This window comes from Arachis stenosperma, chromosome 5 (assembly GCF_014773155.1).
Source record: "Arachis stenosperma cultivar V10309 chromosome 5, arast.V10309.gnm1.PFL2, whole genome shotgun sequence".
NCBI lineage: Eukaryota > Viridiplantae > Streptophyta > Magnoliopsida > Fabales > Fabaceae > Arachis > Arachis stenosperma.
Genome location: NC_080381.1, coordinates 18,716,647 through 18,737,900, shown reverse-complemented (window position 1 = coordinate 18,737,900; position 21,254 = coordinate 18,716,647). Strand labels below are relative to the sequence as shown.

General features: G+C 32.3%; 2 protein-coding genes across 4 annotated transcripts; both read left to right on the top strand.

Annotated features, from left to right (window-relative positions):
* The first annotated feature begins 1,706 nt into the window (after window positions 1-1,706).
* LOC130979279 (zinc finger CCCH domain-containing protein 55-like) lies at window positions 1,707-5,665 on the top strand. Of its 3 annotated transcripts, none has more exons than XM_057902689.1 (9): window positions 1,707-3,008; window positions 3,118-3,303; window positions 3,690-3,869; window positions 3,947-4,038; window positions 4,191-4,454; window positions 4,540-4,708; window positions 4,872-5,073; window positions 5,184-5,224; window positions 5,344-5,665. In XM_057902689.1, the coding sequence occupies exons 1-7, from the start codon at window positions 2,071-2,073 to the stop codon at window positions 5,053-5,055; spliced, it is 2,013 nt and encodes a 670-aa protein (XP_057758672.1). In that variant the 5' UTR covers window positions 1,707-2,070; the 3' UTR covers window positions 5,056-5,073; window positions 5,184-5,224; window positions 5,344-5,665. The 3 variants fall into 3 exon arrangements, with proteins under 3 accessions (XP_057758672.1, XP_057758671.1, XP_057758670.1); XM_057902688.1 differs by having other exon boundaries at window positions 5,163-5,224; window positions 5,344-5,664; XM_057902687.1 differs by having other exon boundaries at window positions 4,872-5,224; window positions 5,344-5,664.
* Window positions 5,666-19,299: 13,634 nt separating this feature from the next.
* On the top strand, window positions 19,300-21,054 carry LOC130980518 (uncharacterized). The gene has a single exon (XM_057904188.1). It carries the CDS (start codon window positions 19,300-19,302, stop codon window positions 21,052-21,054), a length of 1,755 nt encoding a protein of 584 aa, XP_057760171.1.
* The last annotated feature ends 200 nt before the right edge of the window (window positions 21,055-21,254 follow it).

The following is a 21,254-nucleotide window of genomic DNA, read 5'->3' as shown; positions in this document are numbered from 1 at the left end:
CTAAAAATTAAAAAAATTATTTTATTTCATGCGAAGTAATTAAAGAGAAGAGTAAATTTGAAGATAAATGTTTATGCATGTAGTCAAATTTTAAATAAAATACTCTACATAATCAATAATAATTTAAAAATTAAAAAATATTTTTTTCATACAAAAAAATAAAAAAAAAAGACTTAAAAGATATTAGGAGTACTATAAAAATTTATAATGTCCCAATAATTTAGGTAAGTAAATGATAAAAGTATTTTTTTAATTTTTAAATTATTATTGACTATGTAGAGTATTTTATTTAAATTTTGAGTACATATATTTCAAAATCACTAGGACATTACAACTCTTTATAGTACTCCTAACATTTTTAAACCATTTCTTTAAAACCATCCCCTAGTACATGTATTTTTTTAAATTGTTTTGTATAAAATAAAATACATGTACTAGGAGATGGTATTAAAGAAATGGTTTAAAAATATTAGGAGTACTATAAAGAGTTGTAATGTCCTAGTAATTTTGAAATATATGTACTCAAAATTTAAATAAAATACTCTACATAGTCAATAATAATTTAAAAATTAAAAAAATATTTTTATCATTTACTTACCTAAATTATTGGGACATTATAAATTTTTATAGTACTCCTAATATCTTTTAAGTCTTTTTTTTTAATTTTTTTGTATGAAAAAAATATTTTTTAATTTTTAAATTATTATTGATTATGTAGAGTATTTTATTTAAAATTTGACTACATGCATAAACATTTATCTTCAAATTTACTCTTCTCTTTAATTACTTCGCATGAAATAAAATAATTTTTTTAATTTTTAGATTATTAATTATGTAGAAGAGTATTATATTTAAAATTTGAGTAAATATATTTTTAATAAATTTTTTTAATATTTTTTTAAATTATACCACAAAAAAATATTTTATTCCATGTAAAATAATTTAAAAAAATGATTTAAAAGATGTTTGGAATACTATAAAAATTTGTAATAGAGAGGATCCTTATACTAGAAAACTATCCTCACTAGCCATCTGATCCCTCTATTGAGAGCAACTCACGTACATATCATATATATATATATAGAGATCTGCTTCATAATAATTCGAATCAACTTCTTTCTTTCGCACTTTTTATATATATAATTCGAATCATATCAATTCGAATTACACTTACTTAGCAACCCATACTAATTCGAATCAAGTAGATTCGAATTCCCTATATACGCAGGTGATGCTAGTAATTCGAATTGAATCAATTCGAACTATGCTCGATTAAAACGATACATATTGATTCGAATTATGTTGGCACGTTATTTAGAAATAATTCGAATTAAGTCAATTCGAACTATGTTGAAATTGAATTCGAATCATATTGATTCGAATTATATATATTTGTTTTTTGGTGGATTGATGTATCAAAATTTCATTTGGCTGATTTGGGTAATTTTGGAACCCCTTGGCACATATAGGTTTTTTACCCTATATAATTATAATTATTTGTTGTTAAAGTTAAATATATCGAAGAACTTTGTTTTCATTAATAAAAAATTAAAAAAAATTCCGTCTTTCCCTAAACAAATTTATCAATCCACATATAAATAAATAAAATAATTGTTTTTTGAAAATATCAACATTTTGAAAGAGGAGACTACATAATTCATGTGTGATTTATGTTATTGACCCGAACCCCCGCCGAAAATAAAAACACTTATGTTGTTGACGATTATCCATGAATCCATGATTGTATTGTAGTGGATCTCGGAAATCCACCGCTCTCAAGTCTCACCCTCCAAAGATAGGAGAGAGAGAGAGAGAGAGATTACAGCGAGAGAGAGAGAGAGAAAAAAAAAACAAAACAGAGAGAGAGAGAGAGAGAGTGAGTGAGTGAGTGAGTGAGTGAGTGAGTGGGAGTGTGTGTGTTTCTGTCTTGTTCCGCAGCTTATTCACATCACAGCTAAACCTACTGCAGGTAAGGAGTCACCAGATAACTCTCCACCGCCGCCGCCGCCGCCGCGTCCATTATTATTATCGTTAGTTCTTTCAAGCAACTCCTCCAAGATTTGATTTTTAATGGCTTCATCTTCCTATGAAGCCACGAATGTGGTTCTCTCGAAAATAAAAAGCATTGAGCCTGAAAATGCCTCCAAAATCATGGGCTATCTTCTCATGAACTTGGAAGACTCTGAATTAGTTCGATTGGCTTGTAGCCCTGACCCTGTTCTTCACAACATAGTTATAAGGGTGAAGACCCATTTGGGTTTGACACTCTCTTCACCTTCTTCTTCGCCTTCTCCTCTTAACCCCATAACAAGACCTTCCACCAACCCCTTTTCCAAGTCCTCTCCCAGATTAGTAGCTTCTAATGGCTTTGACTTTGCGAGGAACCCATCTTCACCCTCTTCTTCTGCTTGGCCACTTTCTGGGATCCCAAATAACCCCATTAGTCCAAAGTCGAGTCCTTTACTATCTTATGAGAATATTAGAAGTGTTGCTGTTCACTCTCCTTCGTTTTCGCCTCGTGTTAACGGTGATTGCAACCCTGTTGGTGGTGATTTTGTTGATGAGCAGCAGGTAGATGAGTATTTCCCCTTCCTTGGAGACTCATCTAAGAATGAGGAACTGTTGGATCTTGGTGGTCAGAATTTGCAATCACTCAACAACGGGGATGCTCCTTTTCACAGGAGGAGCTACTCTGCTAGTGATGCTTGTTTCGGGTTCGAGGAAGGTGGCCCTGGAATTGGATATAAGCCATGCCTTTACTTTGCAAGGGGTTTCTGCAAAAATGGGAGTAATTGTAAGTTTGTGCATGGTGCTTTGAATGATTCATTTGGTGCCATTGTTGGTTCTCCTAGTAGGTTTGAGGGGTTAGAACAGCACGAGGAGTTCCTGAGGTTGAAGACTGAGCATCATCGGAGATTAATGGCTTCACAGCTTGTAGCTGGAACTTCACCATCCTCATATGACAAGTACATTGATTTTCTGATTATGCAGCAAAATGATCCACAGAGGTTTGTTAATTGTTTAAGATGAGATCCCTTCAGTTCTGTTTGCTGTCTTTTGTTCTTATTTGTGAATTATTATATATTGTTATTCCATGGGCTTGTGTTGCCTTTTCAGAGCAGCTGCCACCACAGCATATATGATGGGTGAAGAATTTCACAACTTTGGCCGAGGCAGGCCAGAAAGGAATGAGTTTCTAGCCATGATTTCAGCCGAAAAACCTAACTCGGCTTCGCGACAGATTTATTTGACCTTTCCAGCTGAAAGCTCCTTTAAGGATGAAGATGTTTCAGAGTATTTCAGGTAAAACATACCATAGACTGTCCACTATTAGAAGGCCCCAGTTTTGTTGCCTCTAATATTGATCATGCCTCATAACCAGAGTGTTACTTGTTACTTTTGTCACCCTTGATGGATTTGAGTTTGCATCTGGGGTATTGCAATAGCCCTTCAACAATCATTAGTTGTTGTATTATCGAATTAAGAATTAGTTTAGAACTGTTTTCAGCTTTTCAATGACTGTTGTTTATCAGAGGAAAAGCCTATAACAGACAAACAAAGGAAATTTGAGCAGGCTACTTATTAAGTTCTTGGGATAATAGACAGGTTCAATTGGTTTAATCGGTGTTTAGAAACTATACATGAAGTACTCCGTGTTTTATTAAATCGCTATTTGTGTTCTTCTGAAGCAAATTTGGACCTGTGCAAGACGTGAGGATTCCTTACCAGCAGAAGCGAATGTTTGGGTTTGTTACCTTTGTCTATCCAGAGACAGTGAGGCTCATATTATCCAAGGGGAACCCTCATTTTATCTGTGATTCACGCGTACTTGTCAAGCCCTACAAGGAGAAGGGGAAAATCCCTGACAAGTAAGTTGATATCATCTCTTTTGTTGACTTATATCTAGCTATTCCTCAATTAATATTATTCATATTGATGTATCCAGGAGACAGCAGCAACAGCAATCAGAGAGGGGGGACTTTTCACCATGTTTAAGTCCTAGATTTGATTCCAAAGAACCTTATGATTTTCATCTTGGTAATTAAGTTTCCCTACGTGGCATTTCTATTGCACTTTGTTTAGTGGAAGGAGCATTTATTCTTAGAAAGCTGATGTGTATGCATTTGCTTGTGTTAAGAGTCTCATCATGCTGTTTCTATTTTCTTTTCCACTGGATCTGTTCTATGCAGGAGCAAGAATGTTATATAATCCGCATGATATCTTGTTGAGAAGAAAACTCGAGGAGCAGGCTGAATTGCAGCAGGTCATTGACCTTCAGGAACGAAGGCTGAAGAATCTGCAGCTTCCAGACTTCAAGAATATTCCCATTCATCATCATCATCATCAGCGCAGTCACTCTGTCGGCGCACCTTCGCCCTTATCCCATCAACTTCATGGTCAAGTTAGCACTGCTGATCTTTCTTCTCAAAACAACATTAAAGGAGACCTTACAGGTTAGTCAATTGATGATACTCTATGGAATGATTCTAGTTAACAAGGGTTAGGCTCTTTGCATTATTGAAATGCTTCACACTGCAGGCTACCAGGGCGGCCTCAGTTATACCCTTTCTTTAGGCACTGCCGAGGGGGAGGAGGAGCAGCCGCAGCCACAGAAAGAAGTGGGCCCGGCTTTCATTGGTGGTTTTGAGTGTAGCAGTGAAAATAATAATGCAAATGCAAATGTGGAAGTGAAAAATCTTGATAACAGGTATGGTGCTTGACTTTGTTTCAGATCTTATTCCTATTGCATTGTGATTCAGGCTTTTAGGTATCTCTTGCCTTGATCTTAAGTTCTTAACCCATATCTAAATGTGTATTTCATGACAAGTTTCTAATATCATGTTTTATCTCATGCTTTCTTGGCTCTAAAGAAACGTGGAGCAGGCCCTTCCAGATAGTTTCTTTGCTTCACCAACAAAAGCAGCAGGAGATAACGTGTCCGATTTCTCTTCGTTGGCAGGTATCAACGAGAGTGCTGCACTCTCGGCAAGCACATATTCTCATAACGAGTTAGAACAGGAAACCACTTCCGGCGAAATGGCTACTTCTCATTAATTTTCTTTACAATCCAAGGTACTGCTAAATGTAGTGTGTAACACTATCATCCCCTGCATCATGGTTGTGGATGCAATTCTACTGACAAGTTGATATATATTTCTTAGGCTTCAAAATTTGAACTGTAGGTTGTAAGAATAGAACTGGCTGGCAGGGGATCATTTTTAGGGTAAGATATTTTTTTTCTTTTTATTTATTTACAAGTAGTAGAAGTCATCTTAGAATTTGTTTATGATCTGATAAATTAGTGCCTCTTCCACTAAATGATTTTTCTTCTTCTTCATGCAGATTTATAGAAGCATACAGAAGAAAGTATCTTCTAGATGTATAGCTGAATACACCTAGATTAAAACAAGACTAGCTACTAGGGATCAAGAGGGTCACCATCATCATCATGAATACATACTACTAACAGCAAGCAATACATATTGCATACTTTGACAGACATATTAGTTTATATAAGACTATTTTGCTTTTCCTTTTTTTGTTTGACCAGACATAGGGCTGGACCAAGTATTGTATTTTAGTTTCACTTTACTCACTGTAATATAGACAACTTATTTTCACCTTCTTTTTATTAGTTGCTATTTTTTGGTACTTCTTTGTTTGTTGTTCTTTTTTCATTTATTTCCCCCTTCATTATTGGTTATACTCATGAGTAATCATAGCTAATCATGTACAACACTTGACAACTAGGCTTTGATGGCTGATTGGTCAATTAATCAATGGCCTAAAGAGGGCATTTGTGGGACTATCATTGTGATTAGTCCTCAGCAATTTAAACCAAGTTTCATATGACAATGTATATGATGCATATCTTTGATATTCATGCCTTAAGTTAAATAATTAAATGTTATATTATAAAAATAGAGTTTGTCTGGTATTGTGGAGAGCAATGGAATGCAAGGTCCACATGGGAAAGGAGAGAGAGAAAGAAAGATGGGGGGGAACACCTGCTGCTGTCACATGGTGCTGACATTAAACGAACAATTGTACAATTGGCATCACACTCATTTCGCTATCAGACTCATTGATATGTTGGTTTTTCAATGTTATGTCTTATGGGATGATGCATGATGGAGCCCCTTTGTCCTAGCCTGTGCTTTATTTATACTACTTTCTAACCTTCTCTCCCTTTGTTTTGCCCAATTGCCCAACTTTTGTAGCCTTTTAACTTCTTATTTAATTTTTACCCACTACTTTAGATGTACACAAAATTAATCATTATATTGAATACACACAATTAATCACTATATTAATTATTTGTACCGAGTATAGATTAAAATATGGTAACTAATTTGGTTATTAATTTTTCAGGGTATGTATATCGTTAAATTTTTATACAATATAGGAATTCAACTATAATGATAGTAATTAAGTCTCTCTTAAAATTTTATGGAATAAATAGTTAAATTAGTCTTTGAAAGATTATTCATTCTTTAAATTAGTTTTCAAAAATAAAATTTAATTAAATTCGTCTTTCAAAAATTTTAAGTCAATTTTTTTAGTCCTTCAATCACTTATGATGTTTATAACATGTTAAATGACACCATAACAGTATAACACACACTTTAATAGTCTTAATTGGTGGCTAATATGATAAGTTTATAAAATTAGATTAAATCAATTTTAAATTTAGATATTCTAATGCCTCAAATTTTTTCTTCAATTAGCTTTTAATTTGGTCTAATATCATAAATTTATCATGCTAATTAATAGTCAATTAAGATTTCTATATATGTGTTGTAGTATCACTTAACATATCACATTAATAAATTTTAGCGCTATCAACAAAAAAATGACAAAAAAACTAATGCGATTAATTTAAAATTTTAAAAAATCAAATTAAAAATATCTTTTGAGACCAATTTAAAAAATAAATCTTCTTTCAAAAACGAAATTCACTATTTACCCCAATTTTATATACTGTTTACATGATAATTGATCTTACCAAACAAGATACTTTGTGGCTAGTGGTAAACTGTTTCACATAGAGATGCCTAGTATATACATAAACTGATTTGCATTGAGTAGCCTCTCCCCAGCTAACCTAGTAACCTACGTGTATTTAATTATTTGTTGTCAAATTCAATAAAGACATTAAGGTGACACATAATTTATAAGATAAATTATAATTTTTATCTTTAATATTTTTGAATATTTTTTACATTTAATTTGATTCAATTTTATTTTTAATATTTAAAATTAAAATTAATTTTATTATTTTCTAAATTTTTTGGTAGTCAAAATTGGCTAAAATATTTTTTTTCTTTAATTATCCATGTTAACTTTCTTTCATTATCTATCGATCTCTCTCATCCCTCCTTCATCTTCTCCTACGACACCACCTTCTTTGTGTTGTTGTTGAGATGGAGACGATTGTAACACCCTATCACACAAAATTTTACGCTTAAACCGTAAACCAAAGGTAGTGTGGTATTACAACTTCTAAGATAAAACATATACATAATAGTATTTGAAAGAGAGTAATATACGATGAGCCTTGGAAAACAGGTAAAACAAAATCGCAAAATCAAAAGCGCAACACTCAGAAAACAGGATTACTTGCGTGCGAAGAAACCTAAAGATCATAGGTATAAATAGACAAAAGAGAGAATAGAGAGTCAAGGATACAGAATAACTAGCTCCTAACTCAGCCTGCGAAGCCAAGGCTGGCCGGAGAATATTTACATACATATATACATCTCCCATCAACCCAAAATACAATGATAAAACCTTAACTCTCCTTAAACCTCTAAGAAGAACAAAATAAACAAGTTATTCGGAGAGAAAGCTAAGTGCATACATATATACATAAAATATAGCAAAAGAAACCTAGAAATCACTCCACTTCAGAAGTCCAGACGCTTAGCGAGGTACCTCTTGACCTGCATCTGAAAACAACAACATAGTATGGGGTGAGAATCGAAGGTTCTCAGCATGATAAAGGTGACACGCACATAATATATAATGTCTTGGGAATGCCAGAGGCAATCCTAGAACGCCGACACTCAAATTGAAAAGCTTAAAGGTATTAAACAAAAACCATAAACAGAGGATATGTATCTAGGGAAAATCTAAACTCAGCTTAACTTAATCTTAACCTTAACCTGACCACCTTTCCTCCATTCCTCCGTCTCCAATGAGTTTGCACAGACAGACAAACAGACAATTGCAAGCACAGGGAGGAGACAAGTAGTGCAAGTAACAAATATAGCAATTAACAAAATATATACAGTTAGGCACTCCCAAATAATGCATAGCAAACAAACAAACATAATGCACATGATGTATGTTTGTCCTATGACTAATGAGGCTTATCTGTCAGCTATCAAGCTAGTCCGACAAGTCCAAAACCCTTAGACTGTCTCCCGTTGTGCATCTCCATGAGTCTATGCATAACTTTTTCTCTTTTCATTCATAAAATATACTTTCATTATATAACTTTACTCAATGGGGGATAACCATTCCCGAAAATTTATGCTTGTCTGGTCACCCTTACGACGTAGGGTCAACAGAGTATTGAGTCTCAACCTGGTACACGTGATATCAAGCCACGATATTCTACCCAGAAAAACTCGTATCTCAGATAACATTAAATGCATAAGCCACATAAGTATTCATAATCATTAATATTCATTTCATAATTGTTCATTATAGCCATGGCATCATATTTCCTTCATGCATACACATTCTCCTCATATACTCATCACTTTTATCCTTTACTTCCTTTCCAAGTTACCTCTATTACCTAGCTCCAAGTTATTATTAGGCCTATTGTTATGTTCTAGGGATAAAAAGAGTGAAAATAGTGTTTTGGAAGTTCAAAATTGAGTTTTGAAACACAAAATACCTTTGCTGAAAACAGGGGAGTCACGCGTACGCGTGGGCGTGCAAATGGATCATTATGCGTACGCATCCCCTATATACGCGTACGCATGGGCGCCTAACAGAAGTACACATATGCGCATGGGAGTTTCGCGTACGCAAGCACCCCATGTCACGCATACGCGTGGTCCTCGCATATGCATGGACATGCATCCTGACCCATTACACGTACGCATATGCTTTTTTGTGTACGCATGGGGAGGAGGCAGTGGCGACAGTCCGCGAATAGGATGTATCCGTGCGCAAAATTTCCATGCCACGCGTACGCGTGGGCGTACGTTTTTCCAAAAATATATCTTAGTTTGAAAAGCTACAGAATTCCCAACTTTTAATCCCAACTTCCGACGCACATAACTTTTTAGTTTTAAATCATTTTTCTTCCGTTCTTTGAATGGCGTATACTTCACGAAGCCAATTTTCATATAAAACAAATTTGAAATGATTTGAAAGTCCGAAAGTCGAGTTATGCCATGCCAAAGTTCGGCCAAAACCAGCTTTTACAAAACTTCAAAAACTTACATTTTCATTAAAACTCAACTTACCACCTTTATATCCATCAACACAACACATCTACATCAATACCACAACAATCTCCTCATCCTTACCATTTCTCAATTCACCCATATCATGCATTAACATCTCAAATAATCAACAAGATGAACATATCACTATTCATTATATATATACAAACACATGTCAATATCAACTCATCACTAAACTCTTATCCAACCAACATTAAGCTTACAATATATCAATTAACACTTATCCATCAAGCACCAAATCTATATCACAATTCTTATCAAAGCCACTAAACATTAAATATACTCATACGTTCTAACCTATCCTATGGCCACCTAACCTAAGTTTTCACATAATATTATATATTAAATACGCGAAACCTAAATCATACCTTTATCGATTTTCACGTATTGTCCAAGGCAAATCACCAAAGTCACACACACAGCCCCCACAAGTCCAAATTCAACAAAGCCTTAGCACCAATCTTTCACCAAGCCTCCGATGCCCATGATTGAAGTTCCAATATATATATGTACACCTAGTTCACATATTCCATACATACATACTAAAAATTTAGAATTCAACATACTAAAATCAAGAATTGACTAGGGTTAGAGACCTCATTGTATCCACGGACTAAGAGAGCTAAGTCCAACAAGCTCCACGAGCTAGATTGAACCTAGAGAACTAAAACCAACTAATTTTTAACTTGGATTCTCTCAAATGTCGAAAAATTGAGGAATAGAGAGACTGGGGTGATAGAGTTATTTACCTATGAAATTATTCTGGTAGATTCGTAGAGCTCGACGCAGTAAACGCATGACCGCAAACAGTGCGGCGATCGGAGTCCGAATGAAGAAGTTACGGTGGTTGGAATTATGAGCAAGGGTTTAGAACCCTCTTCTTTCCTTGGCTGTGTTCAGCGCTCCTTAAGGCTGAAGGGGGAAGAAGACGAGCTTAAACTCATTTATTTAAGGGGTTGGGCCTAATCTTGAGTCAAATTCATTGACTAATTATTTACTAATTTAACATGATTTACAACGTTCATGTTGATGTTGATGAAGAAGGTGGTGCAATAAAAAAAGATGGAGGGATAAGAGAAATTGATAGATGATGGAGAGTTAAAAGATGTAATTAAAAAAAAAAATTATTGTCTAATTTTAACCTCTAAAAATTAAAAAAAAAAAATTAATATTTATTTTAAACATTAGGGACAAAATTAAATTAAATTAAACGTTAAAAGTTATTTTTAAAATTTTTTGAAAATATTAAAGATAAAATATATACTTTACCTAATTTATATTAGCAAAAATTATCGTCATAAAAGAGAAATTCTAATAGGTATTCATCTTCAAATAATTCATAGTATTTTACTCTTGTTTTCATCCTCAAATCAAACTAGTTTTGATGTTTTTTTAATAAATAAAATAAATACTAAATTTACAATTATAAACACATGTGAATAAATTTATATTTATACATTTTATTACATATTTCGTCTACAGTATTAATAAAATTGTGAAAGAATAAGAAAAGAAATGATAAAAAATTTTTATTGTTGTGTTATTGTGGTTGGGAGAACAATTTTACCTATTTAATTAATTATTAAACTAATTTTAAATTTTAAAAATAAGATAAAACAACCAGAATCTCTAGATAATTCTGTTAGAAAAAGAAAAACATAACTAATTTAGAAAATGATAAGCATAACAAATTTTCTTTCTAGAAGAGAAAGATAAGATAACAAATAAAAATAACACAAAAATTTAATATGCCTCGCAAACTGGTAGATGGAAGATGTCAATAATCCATAACTTGGATAAGTTCCGATGAAATAGTTGAGGAAGACGCATATGGCGCGATGATGCAAAAACATAGAAGGAGATGTCGTATTTGAAGGAGAGAGAGCAAGCAGCGATCTTCAGAAGGCACATAGAGAGCGCGTAGAGTGCGATAATTTTATATCTATTAGATTTAGAAGGATAAAAAAAATTCTTTTAAAAAAATATAAGATAACAAATAAAAATTATACAAAAATTTAATAAGTATAAATGAGTTATTTCTCAACATATTTCGTTCTTCCCATAAATAAAATAATTAAAAAATAATTAGTAGTATTTTTAGTCTGTATAAGAAAAAACACTGTCATTATTCTTAACATATCTTGTTTATATTAAGAACCAGATATGTTGATAATAATTTGGTTCCATCTGAGAATGAGATACATGTTTAAAAAAAGACTTTTATAATATCTTATTTAATACAACATATCACTACAAAAGTACAAATAATATTTCTTGAAATGAAGTCACAATATAAATTTTTTTTTTACTGGTTATATATTGATCAAAATTTAATAAAGTTATTGGTTTTTAGACTTTTTTTTTCTTATATAAGTGAAAATTATTGTTCCATGTGTATCACGTGCACATATAATGATTTCTTTAAATATGTATCTGATTCTCATTTCGACTTCTTTAAAACACTGCTAAATATTTTTAACTTATCTAGTCTATATTAAGAATGAATACGTTGAAAAAAATTCATCTGCATTGAAGAGAAAATATATAATAAGATGTATAAATAATTAAATATAAATTTATCCAGACGTGTCTATAGTTATAAATTCAGTATTTATTTTATTTATTAAAAAAGATAATTTGATGGCATAATTAACATTGAGAAAACAATACCAAAATTAAGAATGCAAACAGTTCAAAGAAATATGTTCAGCAAGGTTGCTGCTATATACATGGAATAAAATTATAAATTTATATAAAAAAACGTAAATGCGTAAAAGGATGTCTGAAACTTGAGCTTATAGTTTAAATATGGTTCTTATAATTTTATCGAATTTGTAATTAAATTTTTATATTTTTTATTTTTAATTAAATTTTTATATTATTTTTAATTTTATAATTAGATATTTTTTATGTTAAAAACGTTATAACGAAACATTTTTTTAAAAAATATGTGGTAAAAAGTTTAATTACGTTATTAATTATGATACTTTTAATATGCAGATATATATTCAGTTAACTCTAACATTTTTTTATACTAAAAATGACTTAATTATAAAATTAAAACCGTGTAGGGAATTAAATAAAAGATATAAAAACTTAATTGTAAATTTAGTGAAACTATAGAAACCAACAGAATAATTAAACCTTCAAAAATTTAACTTGCTGTTTAAACTATTATTTTGTTTATAAAATACAGATTTGAAACTCTATTTAAAAAAAAGAAGTAAAGTATAGTTTTTGTCTCTAATGTTTTAAATAAGTTTAAAAGTTGTCTCTAACGTTTAAATCGTTCTATTTAAATCCATAACGTTTTAAAAGCATCTTAATGTTGTCCTATTATTAAGACAATATTAAGACAATTTTAAAACGTTAGAGATTTAAATAGAATGAAAACGTTGAGGATAAAAACAATACATTACTCTAAGAAGAATTATCAAATCAAGTAAAATGAAAATAAAATTTAACAAAATAAATTACATTACGAATTCAAGAATTTTACTCATCATAAAATGTTTGTAAAATGATTAGTAAATAAATTTTCAAAAAAGTAAAAAAAGAACCTTATACATATAAAATAAAGTATAAATTATACATTTTTATCTCTAATATACTAAATTTTTTAATATTTAATTCAATTAAATTTTAAAAATAAATTTTAATTTTATCCTTTAATAATATTAATTTTTTATGATACATAATTATTTAATTACTTTTGTTAAACTTGATTAGGATCAAGGTCTTGTAAAATATGTTTTTATAGTTTTAGGACTGTAAAGTGAAATTAAGTTAAAGGATTTAGTGTCAGTCCTAAAGTCTTGACTCAATTGAGGGTGCCACTTATAATGACACTAGTAGTGTTGCACATCAAGGCTTGGTCTAATAATTTTTAGTTAAAAATTTAGGAGCAGTCAACTTGATGTAAAATTGATAATTGAGAGTTGTTAGATAAAAATTTAGTCAAATCATTTAACTGACTAATTATTAATTTCATATAAAGTTAACTCCAACCTGAATTTTTCACCTAATTATTTGGTAAAAGTGTATTTGGGTTGGAGGTTTGACTATGCCAAATAGTGGAAGAGACCTTAACTATTGTAGGTGCGAGTGTGGTGTGGCTCTTAAAGCAGCTGAAGCTAAAACCAATGCATGCTCGGCTGAGTCTTGTAGGGCGAAACGCCACCTCAAAAACAAGAATTTGGTAAAAAGTGACCATGATACTTACAACATCGCTTCGAATATGAAGGTTCCTAATTCATCATCATGCCACCTCGGGACTATAAAAATGGGAATTTCTCTATGGTAGAGGATTGTTACACACAAGGAATTAAATGTACCTCCAAAAAAGCATCTCAAAGCTTTTGCATGGCAATAATGTTGTGTTATACAGCAACCATGCTGCAACACTCATGTCTCTTGGTATTATGAGATGCAATAGAGGATTGTATGCTGGCTGCAGAAATTGATCCAAATTTCCTCAAGGTACAACTTGAGCTGGAAAGTAAGTTTTCAGTTTGCTTCTAGTCTTTATTTGGAGTGATTTAAGTTGTATCTTGCAGCCAAGTGGAAGATGCTTCACAATATTTCAAGAGGTGCTTCTTGCAGTCAGAAAATTCTTCTGGCATAGATCAAAGAATTGCTGTGCAGTTACTTTGCATTAGACAACTTGAAATACTGTGCAGCCTTTAACCATGAACTTTTCTTTCTCATTCCCTACATCATAAACTGATAACTATTTTGGCAGAACATATCAGAATTTATCAATCATTTTGCAAAGAACAACAAGCTAAGGCATTGGGAACATATAAATGAGGCATTGATGATAAGTCCATTTTCTGAAAGATTGCTAGAAATGAAAGCACAATTGTTTGAAGAGGTTGTTTGATTGGCCTCTTAGCTTGGTCAGATGCTCATTCGGTATTAATAATTTTAACAAATTTTATATTCTTTAGGCTGCCCAATTTTTGGCAAGAAGTGAAGGCGGAGATAGATGATTGGATATGGAAGGATATTGATGAAGAAATTACACAGAGATGCCGATAGGATTTTCAAAATAACTGGCAAGGATTATCCTCTAACGAACATTTATCAATGATCATTTTTGCATGAAAACAACTTGATGTGAGTAGTGGGAGATCATATGGGAACCCATCTCATACAAGCTCTGAAGATGGCCAGTCAAATAGGCAATAAGAAAAGCCTTGTGGATTGTAATGAATGGCTAGAATCTGAGTACCAGCTTAACTCTTTGAACATGACCAAGTTAGATCCATGATCTCATGCGTTTTGCCTTTCCCCTGAATTTATGCATTCTGATCTGATCAAGTTCTATGATCCAGTTGCTCCAGTGTGATTTGAGATGTTTAAGAAATTTTCTAGTATGCAAGCCATTTTGTTGTTGCATATTTTGTTCTTTTTATCACTCAGTATTAAAATTTGCTTGACTGAACACAACAAACAAGCAAATAAAAAGCAAAGTCTGAAAATTCTGTGTCGTGTTTGATTTTTAGATGTGTAAAGTTGATAGAAAGATGTCCACTACATGCTAACTATATATATTTTTTTATAAGAATGGAAATTAGATTATTTGCGGCTAAATTTTTTTTATTATCGTTACTATTATTAATTTTTTTTCTATAATATCTTCAATCCGGGCAGGTTAAATATTAATCCCTTGTAAATTTTAGCTTTATTTATACGAGAAAAAATTGCACTTGATAGTTGAACTGGCTACTCAACAGTAAAGCTAGTTTTATTTAGTTATATTTTTTATTTTTGGGTATCTTTGACATTCATCTTTTTGTTTTTTTGGTAATACTTTGATCTTCCTCTTTATTTGTTTTGGATCTTCCATGAGACCATCATGGATTTGATGGGCAATATTGCTTCCAAGTCCTGGACAGAAGAGAATGGGTTTTGTTGGGCCAAAATGGAAAAGTATGTAATCCACAAATATGGCAAAACAAGTGTACTAAAGTGGTCAACTCACTCGTCCACTTAAGCAAGTGTTGAAAGTCCGAATTCCGTTTTGTGCATACAGAAACTCATTGGCCAGCAATAAATCCTTAAATAGAATTCAGATTCACAATAGATTAATTCTTGACCTGTCAGATTAGAAAATATTATGAACAAAAAAATATTCCAAAAATAAATTAAAATAGTGCATAGTGCATACATTACAATTCCATCCATAATGGCCCCATTGGCTTGTGGGTTATGACGCAGGGCGAAGACTACTAACTAAACCTTATATTCTGTCCGTACTCTTTGAACAAAATATTGCTAGTTGAGGTATTTTACAAGCTTAAGAAATCCTAATTAGGTATGAAATTTTCAACATGCAGATTACATAAAAGCATATCTTTTGAATGCCGTTTGTCTTTTTATTAATTAATTAAGCTGCTGATTGTGCCAAATATCTTGAGTAGTTTAATAGCTATATAATATTTGCAAGTAGTAGTAACTTTTGTGTCATTTTCAGATGGACCGACCCACCAAAGGGAAACGGAAGGTCCAGTCTATTTTGTGTCTTTAAGGTGTAGGGCACACTGAATACTGAGCACGTGCTTTAAAAGTTAAAATGGGAGGGCATAGCCTAAACAGTGGCAAGGGAATCCCATATAATATAATTGAATCTAACTAAAAGTCTAAAATATATTTTGAAAACATATATTAAATACATTTTTAGCAAGGTATATGAAAATTTAATAACAGTGAAGTCAACTACTGAGACTGGAGTAGCTTTATTGTTCCAAACACAGTTCATAAATGTACGGTCGCGATCATTCCTTTTACTACCGACTTGGTTCTTAAATTACTGCAATCTAAGTATCTAACCATCATAGAGTCATAGTGATAGTACTACTCCAATTCTTCAAAAATCTCGTGACTCACGCGACAAAATCAAATCACCTATATTCATTTCCTCACAAGTGACAACTCACTCTAACAACGAAAAATTCTAGTACATGCACAATTTTAGCAGCTCTTATTCAGATAAATTTAATATCAGTTTCTTTTTTTCCTCTAACAGAATTTAGCCGACATGTATTTTAAAAGCATATACTAAAATTATCAATGAGAAAAAGTTTTATAAAAAATATATATAAGTTTACATTTTTAGTATATTTGTGACACGTTTATTAAAATAAATAATTTAAAAATTCGATTAATCATAATTTTAATATATATTTTTAGAACATATGTATCTAAACTCTTTTAAATAAGTATTTCAATGGCATTAATTAAGGTCATTTGATTTTTATAATTTTCATATTTTTTGTACATTTTTTATAAAATAAATACTTGTGAAAATTTACGATTTTATGTTTTTCAATATAAATTTTTACATTTGATATCTTTTAATTAGTAATTTTAAGATTTTATTAGCTCAATCCAATTTTTTATATAGTTAATATCAGATTATTCTATCAGTTTAGTTTCACTAAATTTTAATTAGGTCTCTATAAAATTTTTTTATTAAATTCTTATACTATATCAGATTTTGTAATTAAGTTTCTGTCGTGACAAAAATATTAAAATTAACGGAATATTTTTTTGAACAAAACGAATATACCTAACACTTGACGGAATATTCTGTATAGTTTAATAGAATATTCTGTCAAATCCAATATTTTTGTACAATAAAAATTTAATTACAAAATCTAATATGATATAGGATCCCAATTGAAAAAAAAATATAAGAACCTAATTAAAAATTCAATGAAACTAATTAAACTTTAATATCATTACAAGTTTTAAAATATTTTATATTAATAAACTTTTTTCTATGTTTATATTCTTAACTAACTTTCTAAAACAAAACCCTAAAAATAAATTTTACCAGCTTTATTAAGATATATTTATTTTATTGACATTTTTGTAACTTTTTCTATATCTGAATTAATCCTCAAATAATATATAAATCAGCAATATTGCATGAATTAATTATTTTGATAACTAAATTCAACTATGTTAGTAAATTGATCTAATAGCTTAAAAATGGATATAACTAAAAATTTTAGTTAAAAAAAAAGAAAAAAATAAAAAAAACTTAATTAATTTTAATTACAAAAATAATTTATTTACCTAATATTTTTTTATATCGGTTGATTTTGGTTTCTCATATTATGCATTAATGAATGCTTATTGGTGTGTAAATTGATCTTACTTCTCATAATTCTATCATTAAAAGAGTTTTTGTTTTTAAGAATAAATTTGCAAAGCTAATGAGTTATAACTCAAATGACATAATCTTCTCATACTTACCTAAAAGATTGTGAATTCGAGTCTCCTCATATTTGATAAAAATAATAATAATAAATATATATAAATTTGCCAAACTTGTGTTTCTATTAAAAATTATAACTCGTTTGGCAGGTAATTTGAATTTCTATGAAGAATTTCTTATACATTATCATTGACAATTGACTAGAGGCTGCGGCCAGAAATGAACAGCTGCAACAATGGTGGTGGATGATTGCCAAGTGTTGAGCTCAGTTTGATTTTGGGTAACAATATGATGACAAACATTTAATTGGGTTGAAAGCCCAATATTGTTTAATGTGTATTTTATTGTGGCAGGCCCATTAATTCTCTCACAAACAAGCAATGCTACTTGTTTATTCCTTTGATGTTCCAAGCAAATGCACAAGCCCAATACTTCATCCTTATTACACCGTTCAGCAAAAATCAAAGGCTATGCATTTAGCAAAAGAAAAAAAAAAGGGGAGCTGTCTACATCACAAGCAATACAAGACAGCTGGAAAACAAAGGAAGCAACAACATAGCAAGGACAGGTGTGACTCTGCAAAAGCAAGAAAGGACACAAAGGCACACCCCACTAACCCAAGAACAATAGCAGAGCAACATTTTGTTGGTGGTTGAGCAAAACACAAATATGCAGAAGCAAGGAGCAGCTCCTCGTATGGCAAAGATCATAGAGCAGAATGAAAAAGAGGAACATGCCAAGGAAGAAAGAAACACCAAGGACAGCAGAGGTAGTGGTGGAGCTCCTCGGACAGCAGGGGAAGTGGAGCAGGATGAAGAAAGGACTGCATGCCATCAAGGACCACTCCAACGGGCAGCAAGGAAAAGAAAAGAGGAAGAAGCTACAATGAAGCCTAGCTGAAGATATATAAGAAGCTTCATTTCATCTTCTGAAGACAAGAAAGAGAGTACACACATTCAAAGCACCTTCTCTAACACAGAGCTGGAATCTCTTTCTTCTACTTTAGCTTAATTCTGATCTTATGCTATGGCTGTCTTGCGTTATATTCTGTTTTGAGAAAAGGCAAATATGTGAGGATCAAAAGCCAAGAGAGAAAAGGCAAGAGAGATGCAAAATAGCCACTGTTTTTCTTTCTGATGTAATTTGGGTGAATGAACTAGGATTAGTTCCCCTTCCAAGTTGGGATAGCACTTTGGGGTTGCTAAGCTTTGGTGTATAAAGCTTAGGGGTAGATACTAGTTGGATTAGGAATTAATTCAATAGTATTGGTGAATGTAATCTGAGAATTATAGTGAAATTCCACCATGGTTTGTGGTGGAGACTGGATGTAGGATTCATGGCACTAGGAATCCGAACCAGGATACATGCTGGCCCCTTTCTCTCTTTCTCTTTTCTTTTAATGTTCTGCGTATGAGACTATTTCAAATAATCTCCTGCAACTCGAGCAATAGCAAAAACAGAACTAAAAACCTTGAGTTTTTAACCAACTTGATTCAACCCCCCCTTCTCAAGTTCAACTAGAACCATCAATTGGTATCCAGAGCAAGGTCTCAAGAAGGCAAGCTTCACAGCTTGGAGTAAAGATCCATGGCCAACAACATGAATCCCAACATCGTGGCTTTCACTCTCACTGAAGGGCAGTCCAATAATAGACCGCCCTACTTCAATGGTAGCAACTACTCTTACTGGAAAGAGAGAATGAGAATCTTCGTGCAATCAATCGACTACAACATCTGGAAGATCATCCTCAATGGTCCAGACGTTCCTACCAAACAGAATGCAGATGGAGAAGTTGTGGCTAAGGAGGACAATGAATGGACAGATGAAGAAAAGAAGAAGGTTGAACTCAATGCCAAGGAAATCAACCTGATGCACTGTGCAATCAGTTTTGAAGAGTTCAGAAAAGTGTCAAGGTGTAAAACAGCGAAAGAAATCTGGAATAAGCTCAGACTCACTCATGAAGGCACTAAGCAAGTGAGGGAAACAAGAATTGACATGTTAATGAAGGAGTATGAAATGTTTAGTATGAAGGAAGATGAGAGCATCGATCAAATGTTCGAAAGGTTCTCGATAATCATCAACAATCTGGACGCCATGGGAAGAAGCTACTCTGAAGAAACCTTGGTGAGAAAGATTCTGAGGAGTCTTACTAAGAAATGGGAAGTGAAAAGCACAGCCATCTCTGAAAGGAATGATTTGATCAAAATCACCTATGATGAGCTGAGAGGCAAGCTGCTGGCTTATGAAACCACTCACATGTCTCAAGACAAAGATGACAAAAAGAAAAGTATAGCACTAAAATCAAGAATGACAGCCCAAGGAGAAGAATCTGATGACAGTTTCTCAGATGAAGAAATGGTGCTCTTTGCAAGAAAAATGAGAAGACTACTGAGATACAAAAACAAAGCCAAAGGAAGCTCTTCATCCAAAGATGTCAAGAAAGATCAAGTCAAGTTCACATGCCATCACTGCAAGGAACCAGGTCACTTCAAGTCAGATTGCCCTCAACTTAAGAAAGGCGAAAAATTCAAGAAAGACAAAAAGAAAGTGATGATGGCAACATGGGAGGACTTGGAGAACGATACCAGCTCAGAAAGCTCAGATCAAGAAGCTCAACTATGCCTGATGGCAGATCATGATGATGAAAATGAGGTAGATCTCTCTGACTTATCTATTGATGAACTGCACTACATTATCAAAGACATTTCTGTGAATTCCAAGAAACTCTTGGATAAGTATGCTAAATGTAAGAAAGAAAATGAGGCTTTGAGGACAGAAAATGATCTTCTTTTGAAAAAGATTAAAGAAAATGAAACTAATAATGACAAGTTTTTAAAAGAAGAAAACATTGCCTTGCGAACTGAACTAGAAAAATTCAAACTCAAGCATGAAGTGACTGCCTCCAATGATTTGATTTCTGAAAACAAAAAGCTGAATGAACAAATAAAAGGTTTGAATGAAGACTTAGCAAAGTTTGTCCAAGGTTCTCAAAATCTGAACAAACTGCTTGCTTGTCAAAGGTTTGGGTCTGAAAAATCTGGACTTGGTTTTATAGAGGGAAATAAATCAGTTTTCAAACCAAACTTTCAAAAATCTGAATCCTCCTCTGCCAAGTTTTTCAAACCAAAAGGATTTAGCAAACCTCAGAAATCAGTGGGCAAAAGTCAGTGCTACAAGTGCAATAGAAATGGTCATGATCCTCCTCAATGCTTTATCTTTCTTAGGTCCTTTGGTAATGATAGTAAGTTATATAAAGTTGTTCATGATTTTAATGCTCTTGGGCAACCAAGAAGATTTCACATCAAAGGATCCAAATGGATTTGGATACCTAAGGTTAGTTGAAGAACATGCAGGTTTGCCTTGCATCCAAGAAGAAAATGGAAATGTGGTATCTTGATAGTGGATGTTCAAGGCATATGACCGGAAGGGATACTTTCTTCATTAAACTCAACAAGTATAATGGAGGATTTGTCACTTTTGGAGATAATGGTAAAGGTAAAATAATTGCCATTGGTAAGGTTGGCAAAGATCTTTCAACTTGC